The 17,267-nt window shown below is 47.0% G+C and overlaps 1 protein-coding gene across 2 annotated transcripts in view; it reads left to right on the top strand.

Annotated features, from left to right (window-relative positions):
• The window catches only part of LOC114802397 (limbic system-associated membrane protein-like), a 229,234-nt gene that overhangs the window by 23,591 nt on the left and 188,376 nt on the right, over positions 1–17,267 (top strand). The window contains exon 1 of one of the 2 annotated variants that reach the window (XM_029001265.1): positions 10,336–10,448. The exons of the other annotated variant lie outside the window; for it this stretch is intronic. Within the exon in view, the coding sequence (XP_028857098.1) occupies positions 10,364–10,448 (85 nt within the window). The 5' untranslated portion in view covers positions 10,336–10,363. Of the gene's footprint in view, positions 1–10,335; positions 10,449–17,267 lie in introns of those variants that run through there. 2 annotated transcript variants of the gene reach the window in all.

Genomic DNA, 17,267 nt, shown 5'->3' with positions numbered 1-17,267 from the left:
AACAGAAGGAAGAAAATGCTGATTAGTCAGAGAAGAAAAATTCTTCCGATAACTCGGGGTGGCAGAAGCTCGGTGTGATGTGAACAGCAGCGTGAAGGTTCTGTCATCTACGTTCTAAGCGTCGTGATTGCAGCGTCACCTTCCTGTTTGTAGAAATGATGCTGATTGTCTGAAAGAAAGACATGATCATCTCCCTTGATCATTTTCTCAAAGCAGCTCTTCAGCCTTCAGGATGTGAAGCAGTTTTCATACTCATTTAAACGACAGGCCTTCATGCAGAACCGCTTGTTAACTCCTAATGTTTGGATTTGATGAGCCGGTTCTCCACTCTGCTGAAGAACGTCGGTGGGCCAGTGAACTTGGTCCAAACCTGCTGCCATGAAGGGAATAAACTCCACAAATCGTCAGGTCAAACAACAATTCATAAAACGTCCAATCAGAGCAACCCAACGCAGAAGAGCTAACATCAAACGCTGATATCAATAAGTCGATATGAATTCATAATTCATCATAGCAACATCACCGCAACTTCAGTGGGAGCGGGAGCTCCTTTAACCCCTGGCTTCGTTATTAATTACGGACTTTTACCATCAATAAGCGAAGGTTTGAACATGGTGCCGACGACCAGGTCGGCCATGGCAGGGTTCCTTCTGTTCATCGTGAGAACCTGACCTTCGTTCTACGCGATGAAATCCCATACGTCTGAAATCTAAACTTGTTCCACTATAAATGTCCTGCCCCAGAAACGCTCCTAATGAAGAGTTCCTGGACGGTGACGTTCACTGTCAAGAGCGCTCGGTTTTGTCACAATGAGTTCAGTGCGTTTTTCCTCCTGAAGAAGCAGCGCGCTGACAGCCAGAGGTGACCGCGGCGCGGAACGCGGATCCATACTCTCATGCGGCGTTTGATCTTCGGATGTTCTGATCTGTATTCTTCATGTTGTTCGCACATCAAAGCCCCTCTCTGGCTTTAGGGAGCTTGTGCAGGACCTGGCAGGTCCGCGGAGCTGAATATTCAACGTGGATTTGCCGTTCTAGGTCATGCGCGCCGATATCGATCAGGCGGCCCGGCATAGAACGCGCGGTTCCTCATTATTAAACGTGGGAGTCCATTCGCGCGTCTCAGTGTGGGATTTCCCGAGACGCACCACTCTGGCACAATAGATCGATGTGGCCTTCCTCAAGCAAAGCCCTGTCCAGCATCCAGTAAACTGTGATTGGAGATCAGATGTTAGAACGTTCCACACGCTGTGCAGGAATGAACCCCTATGTGGACATAAGAAAGCAACTTATCAGTGAGGGACAATCGTGAACAGGGTCTCAGTTTACTATGAAGCACATTGTCCCATTGGACTCTGGTCTGATGAGAAGAATAACCCTGTTATTCCAGAGTGACGTTCTTCAGCCGATTTAGGACAGTAACGTGGTAATAAAATGAATTCGTATCTTTCGCTAGATGTTCTAGATCTACTTTTGTTCCGCAGTGATTGGCGTCCCTGTTTCCGGTTCTGCTGAGAACCCCCCCACTGGCTTTTGTCTTGAGCAAAGTTGTGAGCTTCTTAGAGAATCACCAGCAGCAAGCGGTGATGTAGAATCTCCAGACGGCTGCCGTATGGGCAGCTAAAGAAATCTCTTCAATATCCCAATAAATGTGAAGTTCGTGGTGCAGCGGCAAACGTCAAGGCGTGTGGCACTCGGAACGCTGCTTGTTGTGAAAGTGACAGCGTGCTAATAAGCCCCCGAGCGAGACCCCCGTCTGCGATCTGACAGCGGCGCCAACATCGCGTTCCTTCATCTGGACACATTAAAATTCCGGCTGTGGGCCGCGGGACGGGTGTTTAAGGCTGACGTCCTGCTGTAAGACTTTCGTCAGTGGGACCGAGACGCCGGCTTTACCGCCTGAGCCCTGCTAAATAAAGGCCTTTCTTCTCCGGAGCCACGTGAGCGCCGCCGCTCTTGCGCTGCTTTGTTGAAGCGATCCCGTCTTCCAGCTCCGCCCCCTCAGGCTGTGACCCCGTGGGCTCAGGTCACCTGTGATGAATGAGCCCACATTCCCAAAAATGTGGAGTATTGTGCGCTGCGCCCCTCTTTCTTCTGCTGCAGACGCTGCTCCTGATGATTTAAAACCGTCATCAAACCATCATGATTTAAAATCCATCATTTTCTATACAACATACATAATTATTCATGTTGATGTAATGAAACACCTGCAATTTGGGAAAGAAATTAAATCACCAAAAAGGATCCATCGTATTGCTGGATGCACATAAACATGATTTTCACCCGGATGCTTCGTTCTTGTAGCAGTAATGCACGTCCTGCAAAAACATTTACAGCATTTACAGCATTTATCAGACGCCCTTATCCAGAGCGACTTACAAAACGCAGCGACAAAACCAAGCAATTACACAACATAGCGGGTAAGGAAACGGACTCGTCATCGGAAGGTCGCTGGTTCGAGGTCAGACAGCGCCATTCGTCCATGTCATGATCCGGAGGGGGCAGGGGTTGACTCCGGATCCGGGGTCCGGACCGGAGTTTCATGTTGGTCCCGTGTAATGTTCCCTGATCACCTGGTGTTCACCTGGTGTATATTTATATAATTGTATAAAGCTATCCTGTTCCTGTCTGTTCGCCGTCGGGTCATTGTGCGTGTAGATGTTCCCCTGTCTTGTGAAGTCTGTATTAAACCCCTGTCCTGTGATCGTGCGAATGCGTCCTCCTTCACCGCCATGTCCAGCCCACCCGTGACAGTCCAGGTTCTCTCCACAAGAACACAATCAGCAGAACCGTCAGCACTGGTGCCACACGGGGCTAGAACCCGTTACGATGAGCCAGATCGGACACGCCCTGGACAGCGATGAGTCTACGGAGAGGGAGATGGCGCTGTTGGCGCTTCATTCCGTTGTTAGAAGCTTTAGAAGCTCCTTCTCCCCCCGAAGGCTCCAGCTACGTTCTGTCTCATTTGACAGGTTCTTATGTAACGTACACTAACGAACTGCTAATTACGCTGTTTACAGTGCAGAACTGTCAAAACATGGAGACACGCCGGTCGCCATGGCAACCAAACGCTTTCATTTACATGCGGGCAAACTGGGCCATCCTGCAGACGCGTGGTTTATAGTCCATATTCCGTCCTCCTTTTATATCTGTCAGTTTTCCGGGACTCTCTTCCATATTAAATTCCACGTGAGGGGGACGTTTTCAAGCTCGGCGGACACCTGACCCAGGTGACCGAGCTGGAGCATAATAAACATGCGGAGGACCTGCTCTCCTCTGAGTTCTGCTGCAGGCGGTTTAGAGTTTGTGTAGAACACTTTTTCTCCATGTCCCCTAAATAATGCATCCCCTCGGCTGTGTGCTGGCACGTCTCAGCGCCGCCGCCGCCATCGCGAGGACGATGGGTATTCTGCAGGTGAGCTTCTGCGTGGACGAGCGAAATCCCCACGACGGGCCCGTGGATTTGATAGAACTGAAAAGAAATTGGTGCTGGCGGTTTAAATAAACTCCCTTTGCCTTCTTACCTTTCATGCATAATCAGTTTTAAATTTCACGGCTGTAGATCACGGCTGACTTTGGAAACATCTTGCATGAAAATGTCCAGAAAGCTGGTAGCTCCAGTGCGTCTGGAGCGCTTGGCGTTGATTTTAATAACTTACTGGGTGTATGGTGGGTATTTGGAGTGGAACGCCACTTCTGGGGGCAGCGGGGGCCTAGCGGTTAAGGAGGTTGCTCACTGCTCACCAAGGGTGATGGTTAAATGCAGAGGACACATTTCACTGTGCGCACCGTGTGCTGTGCTGCTGTGTATCACAAGTGACAATCACTTCAATTCACTTCTGTCTTGCAGAGTGACGGTAAAATCAGAGATGGAACGTGACCGTATGGTAACAATACGTCCGTCATGGCACCCGCTGGAGCGGCTACCCGCGGGCGGGGTCAGCAGCAGAACCCCGACACAGTAGCAAACAGGACAAGGACTCGTTTTTATAAAAATCCTGCAGCGTCGTAGGAAACTAATCCCGGTTTTTCCTGGCCGGGTTGAGGTGAGGCGTGGTGATCTGCAGGTGCAGAATAAGCTGGACGGAAGGCGGGTGTTAAAAAAATGGGGCGCGGCCCGGCGGGGGACGGTGCGGCGCGGCGGCGGTAGTTAACTTTGGAGACGGGTTTTAAACGGGATCAATAATGGGGCTTACCTCTGAGCCCTGGGCTCTTTTTCTCCACTGTGAAGGTGGACTGATACACACATACACACACTCACACACACACACACACACACACACACACACCGCGGCGCCTGGACCGCGTTCAGCTTAAGTGGAATTACTTAGTGAAATTATGTGACAGTTCAATTACAGGACGCGTCATCTGCGACCGTGTGGAGACCTGCTCACGTTTCACCAGGAGAACGTGCGGCTTCACTTCCTCCTCTTCCTCCCCGAGGCTGTTCACCTGTGTGTGTGTGCGTGCGTGCGTGTGTGTGTGTGTGTGTGTGTGTGTGTGTGTGTGTGTGTGTTTTACTCCACTTATAAACGAACATCCAGGGAAGTGGAAGGCCGTAATCGGAGCTGCCAGGCCGGGCGGAGAACCCAGGCAGCAGCGAGCGCGTCGCGCCGTGCAGTGACCTCTGACCCCCAATCTCTCTGCAGATACAGTTGCGTTTGGCAGCAATATGGCTTTACCTCGCCAACAACCATCATCGGTGTTGTTCCAGCTTTATTAAAAGGAGTTGGGAGGTGTGCAAAGATCAAAGTTCTCGGTAAGTCGGATTTGGTCTCACGGTTCTTTGTGGTGTTGAGTTGATGCGGCTGGAGATCAGGCACGTTCCTCCTCTTCGACTGTGACGTTCCACGGGCAGGAGATGATGGCGAACTCCTGCATGAAGGGACATGAACACGGAGACGGGACCGGCGCCGTCGTATCGCGGCGCGAGCAACTAGAATAACCCAGAAGGAAACATGGTGATTAACGTGTCCCATTAAGCAGAAATGTCCTCGTCCGTGGTAATCACACACACTGGCGTTTCTCTGATGTGGGAATGGTCCCTACGGACATGGTGGATAACGTTTATCTCCACGGACTCCAGCGAGCACTTACAGAAGAATCCCACAGAAGAGCGATGCTGAACGCCTGTCTTCTGCAGACATTCTGGAGACGGTTTCCATCATTGGGATGATTTTCAGTGTGAAGATGCTAATCTTTCTGGTTATTATGTTTTTTATCTCTTTCATTAGGATCTCCTGTGCTTGGTGAAGGTCTACTTTTTGCCTATAATCCATGTCCTCTCCATGTCTGGACCCTCAGCAGGTGTACTGAACATGAAGAGCTGCCCGTCTCCCCTTCCTCTCCGCAACTTGTCATCTTTCATTTTGCTTTCACCTTGTTAGTGGAGGTCTTTCTCCACTGTGACAGGACAACTCGGAGTAAATTTTTTAAACCTTTTCTCCTCTGGCCTTCATTTACCCTGCAGATCAAAGGAAGTCAGAGACTGGAATAGATTTCTCCAGCGTGGAGGACGGTGTCAAACGGACAGACTTCAACACGTTGGTGGTTTATTACCATGAAGGTCTGCAGGATCCTACTAAACACTTTTGGTATTTCTGGAAGAGATAAAGAACTAGGATTACAGAAAAGTCTCCAGGGACAGCAACGTCAACCCACTTGTCCATCCCTCCCCATCAGGACGTGCTCTTCAACCTCACTGGTGACATGTGGTCCGTTTTTTAATGCGTTTACTGTCTTAAGGGCGATTAGGAGTCTGGATCATCCCTGTTTCTTCTGTCTCAGAGCCGATTGTCTTTAAACGAGTCAAGCGAAACCAGAGATCCTGTTAAAGCCTGACCAGTCTGGGTTCTTCAGAAGATCCAACACATCTGAGGCCCGTGCAGTGTTGACCCCACGACCCCGTTTCACATCCTCTCACTCGTTTATGTCCAGTTTCATACAACATGGATAATGTTCTACTGGGCTGCGTTTGTACTCCTGGTTTAGACCACCACATCATTTTAACAGAACCGCTCCTGACTGAATAGGAGAGGTTCAGCAGAACGTTCCGGAGGCTGGAGGGCCGAGCGCCGTGCACATTTCGCTGGATTTGTTGTTGAATATTCATACTTGAGAGATAGGAGATGGGTTTTAATGATATTTGTATCATTAGGGGGAAGCAGGTCGGCTAATTTGAATAATCGTAATTAGAAGTCAGTCGGTCATGCGCTGCCGTGCTCATCCATGACCAGAACTTGAAACAATCATTTGATATTTCCTCCGCCTTTCGCACTTCTTCATCCCTGAGCCGATTACCTTCAGGGCACCAAACGGAAAGTTTCTGCTGTGGAAGTGGAAGTGGAACTTCTAAATGATTTTCTTTGGGAACGCGGTGATAAAAGGGACGTTATCTGATACGACCTGAGAGCCGATGTGTTGTCATTGTCTTCACTTGTGAAATTGATGCGCCGTGAAATACCGTTATGGCTCACATCGCCCCGCAGCTCTCCCCATCTTTCCCAAACAGCCTCAAACGAAATCCGGCTGACAGGTTGGAAGGTGTGACCGAGATGAAAGGCACTATCTCCCGATCTGCTGGCATTCGCTGGTGGAGGCGGGGAGCCTTCCGAGAAGAGAAATCCTATCTGCTGTAATGCTGCTGCTGAAGAATCTATTCTGAATGTCATCGCCAGTCGGGGCCGGAGCGTCTCGCCGCTCCAAACGCGAACCTCCGGCATCGGCCCGCGTTGCGGTGGGGTCCCCGTCTCCTGCCGTGGTGTTGAGGGCTTTCTGCATTTTTAATGAACCGCTGATTAAATTGTGCATTTTATTACGCTGCTGAAAGAACCCTTGACTATAAATAACCGAGACGTCTCGGCTGCGAGAGGCCAGAGGTGGTGTATGTGGCCAGTCTGGAGGTCTTGTGTGGACTACACAAGACCTTTGGTTGTAGGAACATCCCACGTCATGCCATGCATGTCGTTATCAACGCATAAGATAGTGATGCTCTTTCTTCATCGTGCGCCATTTTATTTGCTAAATAACAGAAATGAACATAGAAATGAACATGGTTTCATCAGGAATGGATTTTTGGAATTTGGTGTAGGCTGTATAAGCTTATGGCTCATAAAAATGCCACATGGGGGTCACATGACTGAAGTGGTTGCCATGCAAGATTGTTTTTTTTTTCCCTCTGAGGGTGGATTGGAAAACTCAGTTTCTCATTTTTGAGTTATTGCATTATATCTTTGGCCCAATATGAGGCTGCTGGTGGAGTGGCCCATTCCTGGTGAAATAAAATAAGCCCCCTGGCTCTGAGTGTGATGAAAGTTATGGAGTCAGATGCGTGCAATTCAGAAAGCCCTTCAGAGGTCAGAGCAGGGCGCAAGTGACCAGGATCACGAATGATGGAGGTGGGGAATTCAAAAATGGATTTTTAATCAGTGATGCTCTCATCATCTTGTCTTTACAACATCTTAGATCACATTTATTTAAACTCTTTTTAGAGTCTGTATTTCTTAATTTTTTTTGTAATTCATCTTTATAACACACCTCTCAAGTAAATCAAAGCCTCATCTTCCACCTGCAACTCATCCTCATCGCAGGTACGACTCAGCTCACCATGAAGCGTCTGATCAAACCTGATCTGTATTGAAATTGGATCAGTAAACGCCGATTAATTTTAATTCGTGCCCAAACAGCACACGCACTGTGTTCATGTAAATGTTTCCAGATCACAGGAAAATATTAATTTGCCTGAAGGCCCGGGTGCGGACTGGAGCCTGGGAAGCGCCTCCAGCATCTGGTTCTCAGAGGGAACATCCCGTCTGGGCCGGATTCCAGTACAACCTGCCATGATCATTTCCACCCAGTTCTAGTATAGGCTGCATCCTTCACACTTCACTTCTGGTGTGAGGTGGTGTCCACTGACTCAATTATGGAATATTAATAACATGAAATAGAAATTCTGCGCTGATATCAGTTATTGTGATAATTGTGATATTATATAATGTTTATTATATAATAGTGTGGTTTATATTCACATTTGCATTGACGGAACGGCTTGGTCCTTCTGATGTTCTTTGCAGGGTCTGTATGAATCTTTCCATCTATGTTTTCTGAACGTCTCATCAGGTGTGGGGTCAGTTATGGGGTGAGATGAGGAACTCTGGGAGGCATTCTGAGGTTCCTTCCCGGCAATGGGACCGCAGCGTTTTCCCAGAAGGGGTCTGGGTCCTCTATTAGATATATCACACTTAGCGTTTTGAAGCCCCGAATGATTTATCATGTCTTTGTTTGTGTCTTGGAGAGCTCTGCGCCGTAGCATTGTTGCCTCCGCCGCGGTTTTTGTTCCAGCCTGTAATTAGGTCTCTCCTTAGTGCCGGAGGAATGCTGATGAGCCATCAATACGGCCCATCTGGTGACGGGCCGGCGTTCGATTAATCACGTTTACGAGGGCCGCCGCGCCGCGGCGTGATGAATCCGTGCACAAGCGGGACGGCAGGTTTAGAGACGCCACGCGCCTCTTTATTCACCTCATGTAAGGTTGTGTTCCGTGGCTGAGAGGTGCAGCTTCCCTCGTACGGCTTGTTCCTTTTGTTATTTTGCTGAAGAGACAATTAAATCTGCCCCGTGCACACAAGAACGTTCTAAAGATCTGCCACGACAACGCAAAACCAGGACCGTGCTCATAATTCAGCACGCATTTTAAAAGTCTTTCGGCTGCTATTGTCTCATCGTATCTACAGCACAGGATTTATTTACGGGCCATTTCATATCTGCATAATGCCTCCATCACACACTTCACCTTTTATTCTTCTCTTCCATCTGATATTGTGTTTATTATAAAAACAGAAAGCAGGAGGTCTTCTCTGTTCGATGGCGGGACGCTTTGGTCCACGGGCTGAAAGGGGATCAGCACCAAATGCCACGCGACGCATTCGAACGCGTGGACGGCGGCGGGCGCCAGGCCTGTGTGGCGGGATAAAGGCTGGAAATAAAAAGGAAATGAGATACAACAATTGAAATATGCGCCTCGGTCAAACGCGAAGTCAAGCCGCAGCAGCCGTTCAAATCCTATCAGCTGATGCCACTGTGCGCTGCTGCTGCTGTCCCAGACATGTTAATGATGTCATTGTTCCTGTTGTCATGGAGAGGGAACCCTAGGGAATCCACCAGGCTGAGAGTCCTACGGCTCTTAGGCACTACTTATCTGAGCTGTTATTCTGGGTCTGAAGCCGGAATGTTTCCAAATGAAGCTCAATGTGGCTATAAAGTGAAGAAAAACCCATAAACACACACACACACACACACACTATCTGTATTATGAAATGTGCACGTATCACTATTTAGCAACACTACCTCTGAGCCCCAGCAATCCAAAGAACAATTGTCTTCCTTTCCTAATATGATATTATAATATAATATCACTTTCACAGCCTTTTCCTGAATAAGATGCCCCACGCATATTCTCTAATGTCAATAATGTAAAAATTCAGGATTTACACATTCAGCATTTATAAAACGGCCTTATCTAGAGAGCTGCTAGTTCTGGTTCATAGGCGGGAGTGGTACTACCAGCCCTAAATAACTAGAGGGGAAGTAACTCCAAACCCAGCCAATCCTATCTGTTGGTCTGTAATTATTTCCAACACCAGAGAATCAAACAAATATTAAAAATGGGAGGAGCCTGTAGGCATGATTGACAGCTCTTACACACCCTATTTCCTCATTCTGGATGAATTAAACCCCCTCCTGTCAATATGTGACATGCCCAGGTGTAGTGGATCATCCATCTCCTCCCTTTCTGTCACTGAACGTCACAAACGTTCAGTGGTGAAATGTTGCCAGATACCTTTTTACCCAAGTTCAACCACTGCATAGACACTGTTTTTGGGGACAAACATTTCAGAAGCTATTAAAGAGACCTTTTTATGTATTTTCTTGTTGATGTCTGAATGTTGTAAATAGATGAAGAGTAGATGTCAGTACGTATTTCTTATCTTTGTTTAAAACAGGCCAAGTAACTCCTGCTCTAGAAGGAACATTGATCTCATATATCCTCAGACCTCCGGAGGTGTTTCTCGGGCAGAAGAGCTACAGAGAGAACATTAGAAATCGTTTTCTTTTATTATCCTCCGTAGAGCACTTAACAAATCCAACTGAAACCAAAACCATGACCCACAAACCGCAGCACGAGACGAACTGACGGAAGGGGCGTGAATGAGCTTGTAGGCTTGTAGAGGTGCTGCGGAGACCTTGGTGGCGGGATGTTTCTTTACAGCGTCGGTCATTGCAGATGACTTTCAGGGTGATGAATGCAGATTTGAAATGCATGGAATATATTTGATGATGATGATTTTTTATTTTTTGTAACCTGGATGCTCTTCTGTTTTCTTTTCCATGTGCTGCTGCTGCTGCTGCTGCTGCCCTGTGGACTAAATAAACCAATTTCTGTCAATCAAGGTAAAGTCACGTCCTTCTGTGTCCATTTGCATAAGAACTGAATGCGGAACGGTCCTCTTCATGAATTTTAAGCCGCGAGAACTTTCTCAGGGTGGGGTTGGCTTAATAAATGATCGCGCCGGAGGTTGTGGAGCGCAGGGAAAATAATGCTGAAGATCCCATGTTCCAGAAATGGGCAGCGGTTCACCCAAATCAGCATTAAATTTTGCCCGGATCATCAGCAGAACGCAGCTGAGCCGAGAAGCGGGGGTCGAGGGGGGTGTAGTGATGCAGCAGGTGAGCAGTAGATGAACGCAGATATGGTGCTCTGTAGAGAGGTGGTGGAGGCGAGCTGCTCCCGTTCGTGGTTCGGTGCCTCCACTTTTGTCTCTCGGGAAGATGAAATGGCAGGAGGCTCCGTTCTCACGTTTAAAGGAGTCCAATTTCCCTGGGCTGTAGATCCCTGAGATTAAACCCAGACAGGCCAGATATGCATCGCTGTTTTTATCACACTGACGGCAGCTTGATGAGGTTGGTCGCGTCTGCTTTTGCTTGCTATGGTGGTGGTGGCACAGTCGGTGGTTTAACCTCCTGTCTGGCAACATTAATTATGCAGCAACGTTGAGAAGCATATGAAATATACAGCAGTGGAGTCATGGTGGCATGATGCAGCACCGCAGGCGAGGCTCCGCCTCATGAGACTCTGAGGGCAGTCGTGCACCTCGTTACAGATTAGCACCTTCATTTCCCACAAGCCAGAGTCCTTCAGAGAGAAGGGCTGACCCAACATGACCCGACCTGACCAACCTCGACCCCTTTTCAGTACTGCAGTTAGATGCCTGCTAGATGGCTGTGCTTGCAATATTTTATGGTAATTCAACAGTAAGAACTAATGATGTGATTGGAAGATGGAGCAGTGGGGTTGATGGAACAGTAAGAAGTCATGATATGATTGGATGATTGATCAGTGTGGTTGATGGAACAGTAAGAAGTCATGATATGATTGGATGATTGATATAGGGTGGTAGTAGCCTAGTGGGTAACACACTCGCCTATGAACCAGAAGACCGGGGTTTGAATCCCACTTACTACCATTGTGTCCCTGAGCAAGACACTTAACCCTAAAATTGCTCCAGGGAGACTGTCCCTGTAACTACTGATTGTAAGTCGCTCTGGATAAGGGCGTCTGATAAATGCTGTAAATGTGATCAGTGTGGTTGATGGAACAGTAAGAAGTCATGATGTTATTGATTGATGGATCAGTGGGGTTGATGAAACAGTAAGAAGTGGGGTTGATGGAACAGTAAGAAGTCATATGGATTGGATGATTGGATGATGGATTAGTGTGGTTGATGGAACAGTAAGAAGTCATTATATGATTGGATGATTGATCAGTGGGGTTGATGGAACAGTAAGAAGTCATGATATGATTGGATGATGGATTAGTGTGGCTGATGGAACAGTAAGAAGTCATGATATGATTGGATGATGGATTAGTGTGGCTGATGGAACAGTAAGAAGTCATGATATGATTGGATGATTGATCAGTGGGGTTGATGGACCAGTAAGAAGTCATGATATGATTGGATGATGGATTAGTGTGGTTGATGGGACAGTAAGAACTCATGATATGATTGGATGATGGATCAGTGTGGTTGATGGAACAGTAAGAACTCATGATATGATTGGATGATGGATCAGTGGGGTTGATGGAACTGTAAGAAGTCATGATGTGATTGAATGACGGAGCAGTGGGGTGATGGAACAATAACAGTTTGTCATGTGACGTTGCATCTCCCTGTTTGCAGCTACTGGGACTGTGACCTGCAGACCCATCCTGACCAACAGCAAGATGTTTTCAGATGAAATGGATAAAGGCTGTTTTTCATGTAAACTCACCCCACAGTGCTGAGATTATGAAGGACGATGCTGGTTTCTGACTGGTGGCAAAATTAATATTCAAATGTTGAGTTGAATATTTTTGTCTTGCCACCACTTCTGTGTTCAGAACTGAGGCGTTGTGCCAATATAAACTGTTGCACTGATCTTCTGAGATCTGTGGGGATTTTTTTGCCGAGTTCTGCATTCTTCAGTGCTCATTTATTCACCTTTAACCGATCGGAACCTCAGCTCCGATTGGAACATGACAGGCGCAGCTTTAGGAGCCATCATTACAGCGAAATGCTGCCGTTTTCTCCAGCTCTTCAGGTGTTCTTCAGTGAAACTGACATTTGTCATCTGAGAGAACATGATGTATGGATCTTTAGTTTTCTCTCCCTGATTTCTGGCCAGTGGAACGAAGGCATCTCGTCATTAGTCTGGCCTGATTATATATAAATATATATGCGCTCTACCAATTTATTTTATCAGATGGATGCAGGTCATGGCCATGGTCAGGATTTGGTCACAGCGACTTTAAATCATTACATTGAGCACCAGTGTGAGTTCTACCAACATCTGTCCACATCTTTCCATATGCAGCTGTTGCTTTTCTCTAGACTGACGGTTGAAACCTTTTTTAAAAAGTGACAGCAGCACAGCGTGTTTAGTTTGAACCCACATGACCCAGAATGCAGCAGAACCCGGTGACAGGATTACACCTGCTGATGGTGAGTAAACTGTGTGTAAATAGTGAGGAAGCAGTTTGTTTTGTGCTCCTGCACACGCTGCACTCATTACCCCCCCGGCCCTCCATCATCCGCTGTGAAGTCGGCACAGACACAGCTCATCCCTGTCCTCCGTCGCCATGGCAACCGGGGAGCAGCGGTTTTCAGGGCCGAGCAACAGGCTGGACGGGATTCGGAGAGACGCCGAGGGGCCTGGATCAACACACAGACACACACACACTCACACACTTACACACACACACAGAAACATACCAACAACACACACACCAGTAAAACACGTTTCTGTGGCGCTTTTTTTTTTCTTTTTCTTTGGAATTAGCATTCTTTTGAAGATATACCTTTTGTACTTTCCCTTTCATCCATGTAATAAATGTGCATTATATTTTTTGCTTTTATTTCTGCACAAAGCTTTCATTATAAATAGCCATGTTTGGACTGACAACTTTAGAAGTTTAGAGATGCTTACGATGGTGATCATGGAGCTACATAATGACCAGAGTGTGTAGAGTGTGAGTACACACACTCACACTGCAGTATACAATCAGCACTGGCCTAATTAAAACAAGGCCTACATGCAGTATGGAGGTGTGGAGATGTGGGGTGGTAGTAGCCTAGTGTGTAACACACTCGCCTATGAACCAGAAGACCCAGTTTCAAACCCCACTTACTACCATCGTGTCCCTGAGCAGGACACTTAACCCTGAGTGTCTCCAGGGGGGGACTGTCCCTGTAACTACTGATTGTAAGTCGCTCTGGTGTCTGGTAAATGCTGTGAATGTAAATGTGTGTGTACGTCTGTGTTTGTCCTGTCGGTTGTTTTTCTTTTCCTGGTTTTCTGAGTGTCTGTGTTCAGTTCGGGAGTCAGGAGGGTCTCGTGGTGCATTCTGGGTAGGACGTTTACTGCTGACCCGCTCAGTATGCTGCAGGGGACACCAACAAGTGAAGTTTACTGGCCGGATATCTGTGTGTGTGTGTGTGTGTGTGTGTGTGTGTGTGTGTGTGATGTTTACAACTTCATGCAAAAATCTTTTCTCTCCAGGCATGAATAACGGAAATAAATCAGCAGTTGACCATTTGCAATGCAAACCATTATTATTTTCCCCTGTTCAAGTTGCCGGTTCTGTTCACTCGGTGGGTCTGCGTCTCTCACTCTGTACGTTAACGAGAGATCCGAAGTGTGTTTTTCTCCTGTTCCGCTGCTGGAGTCACGTCGCGCCGTGATTTATGAGCCGCCGCTCGTGCTGGAGGAACCTTCATCAGGTGCTGGATTGTTGTGAAGATTTTAGGAAATATCACGTTCCGTCTCAGGCTGTAAGGCTTTTATTAAAGCTCCAGAATGTCTCTGTTTCACTCAGAAAGACATTTACTCGCTCAGAAACACAAAAGACACATTTCTCTTGTTCCAGGCCTCCTCTCTGGTTTTTATTTGGAGTCATTTGGTTGGAGGATGGAGTTTTCTCCGCTGTTTTCTTGCTCAGCAGCTCAGCGGGGTGTTGATGAACTTCTCATGAAGCAGACCTGCATGTGATGGGTTCTTCTCACCAGGACCTCACCGCCACTGTGACATCTTCATGATTAAAGAACACTGGTTCTTTTCCCAGCAGCTGTCTGATGTTATCAGACGTCGTGTTCCAGCCTGACGTGTTAAAATGTGGCTTTAAGCACTGGACCGTTGTGGACCAGCCGTGTTGAAATGGGATATGGAGTGTGTGTGTGTGTGTGTGTGTGTGTGTGTGTGTGTGTGCAGGGTCAGCCATCTTCTTGTGGAAGGTGAAAAGGTGGCGTTCCGTCTGGGTGTCTGCTGAGGAAGCGCGTACAGATCGTTTTCCAGCATGCTGGGAAATGCTGCACGTGTCGGATATGCATTTCAGCCGCCGCCACCGCGGTGTCTTGTTGGTATTTTCAGTTCAGATGGTGAACAGCGATTGTTCTTGTGTTCTGTTTGATTTTCGTAGCTCATCAGGGGCTCATGGGTAATAAAAATAAACCTCAGCGTGAATCCTCCACTGCTTTCGTTTTACTCAAAACAGCCGCCAGAGCCAGACGTCTCCAGCGCCTGTGTTTATTCTTGCGCGGGTTCATACCGCGCCAGCGAGCATTTGCACCTTTTCACAGGCGTGTAAACTGGAAGCCACGTTCTGCAGATGGCAACATGGCGTCTGTCCCTCCTGCGGCACGGCCTGGGAGGCTGTGGTCCAGTGAAGTTCCCTGTTAGAAGTGGCTCGGAGGCTGCGGGGCCGGTAATGCCGACGCGAAGGGTCCATAGATGAGACGTGTTCATAAAGGGTATATTAATATAACAAGAAATAAAACTTTCATTTCCACATGAATAAATAATCCAGGAGCTTCACAATACAGTCACGTATTCATTAATTATGTAAGGGTCATATGTTCCCATGGAAGGAAAAGGGTGTCGTCCCTGCTGTTTTTTTTTAATCGATTTCAGACAGTTTGTTCTACCAATTATGAAATATCTGTTCCCAAAAGTGAGTTCTCTTTTTGAGAATGAAGTGATTAGCTTTCATAACTTTTTATTCTAACAGCAGAGGATGTAACTTCAGGCTTCAGGATTTATTCCATTTCAGTGCAGCTCTCGGTACAGTTGTCCCTCTTGTTTATTCATGAGCCTTAATTCCATAATTCTGCTCATCTGGTTGAAGTTGGGAGTAAAAGTGGCGCGATCGTCGGTCGGGGTTTCATATCAGCGCTTCTTTCAGCTCGTTGTGCTCGCTGCTGACGGGAAGCTTGTTCAGATGAAAGATTTATTACTGTATCTGTCACTTCATGGTGGAATGGAGATCTTTAGAGGCTCTTTGTTTTGTGAGAAGGAGATCAGGAATCTGAATGATGAAACGTCTCAGGCGGAGCAGGTGTGAGTGGGTGTGAGGACTGGAACCAGGATCATCTTCAGTTCTTCATTACCCCAAATCACTGCGATTACGTTTCTGAGGCTGTTAATGCTGCCATGGTGTAAGGAAATAAATTTCTGAGGTTTCGTATTCCAGCTAGTATTACATCTTCTTTTAGAAGTCAGTTGTTGAACCACCACTTGTCTGGAATCTATTAAGCCATGAATAACTTATAATGATGTTAAAAAAATAAATGATTCTTTTTTATATTTTAGTTATTGTTATATAAATATAAATATTGCATGTGTAATGAAATGATTGTTTTAATATAATGTCTTGATATGATTTTTGTATCTGTTGGGGCAAACATTGGTTTATCAGTGGAGGAAAGCCTCAGCTCCACCCCTCTCACCATATATTTCATTAAAAAAGCCCCGAAACAAGAAAGCTGAGCACCGCTGGCAACGCGGCGCGGATCAAAAGCCGCGTGAAGGAGCCGCGCGTCCTTTGATATGAAACTCGGGGTATTCCGCCATGTCCCATTTTCCCAAAAAAAAAAGATCCATTCGCGAAATCTCCTCGGCGCAGCCATTAAGTGAATTTTCAGGCCCGACGCACTTATTTTCCACCCGAACTTCTATCTTCCCGGTGCAGATGCTGCAGGGAATAATTGGGAAGACTTGTCACCAGGATGCAGATAAACATGCTGTTTGTTGCACGCTAATTACTAGTGTGGCTGGAAGGCATTCTCGCTTTTATATTATGATTTTTCTGTGTTTTGCCCATTGTCTCTTTATTTCATTATTTCTTACCGGCAGCATCGGCGGCGCGTGAGGAGACGCCTCACCGTCCCGAGATAAAAACGAGGAACCAGACAAACATCGTTAGCCTCAATATTAAGTGTTCTGCTGCTAAAAGGTTCAAATTGCCCATAATTCTGTCCTCTGGCGAGTCATTAAGACCCCCTGAAGTCGTTACCTCCTGGTCCCCGAGGTGTGTGTGTGTGTGTGTGTGTGTGTGTGTGTGTGTGTGTAGAAGCTGTAAACAGCTGATTCTGGTTGAGCGTCGGTGATCCGGCGGATCCGTGGAGCTCAGAGTCTCGAGCCGAACAGACTTTCGCTGCAGTAACTCGACTACTATTTGTCTTTCTCTCGCTTGCTCTGCCCTTTGACCTTTGCATTTTTTATGTAGAACTGCGCTCGCGCTGCTGCAGTCTTCAGATAACAGAACGTTCTGCATCTTATCAAAGATTTTTTTAATAAAAGAATGAAATCATTCTTCACTGCTCCACCTTTTGATCTTGCCTGTGATGGAACAGTGAACTAGAAAAACAAGCCGAAATCGGCACAGGCAGACATGCATCA

This window comes from Denticeps clupeoides, chromosome 13, assembly GCF_900700375.1.
Source record: "Denticeps clupeoides chromosome 13, fDenClu1.1, whole genome shotgun sequence".
Lineage (NCBI taxonomy): Eukaryota > Metazoa > Chordata > Actinopteri > Clupeiformes > Denticipitidae > Denticeps > Denticeps clupeoides.
The sequence above is the reverse complement of the archived record's forward strand: the minus strand, read 5'-3'. Positions and strand labels throughout refer to the sequence as shown.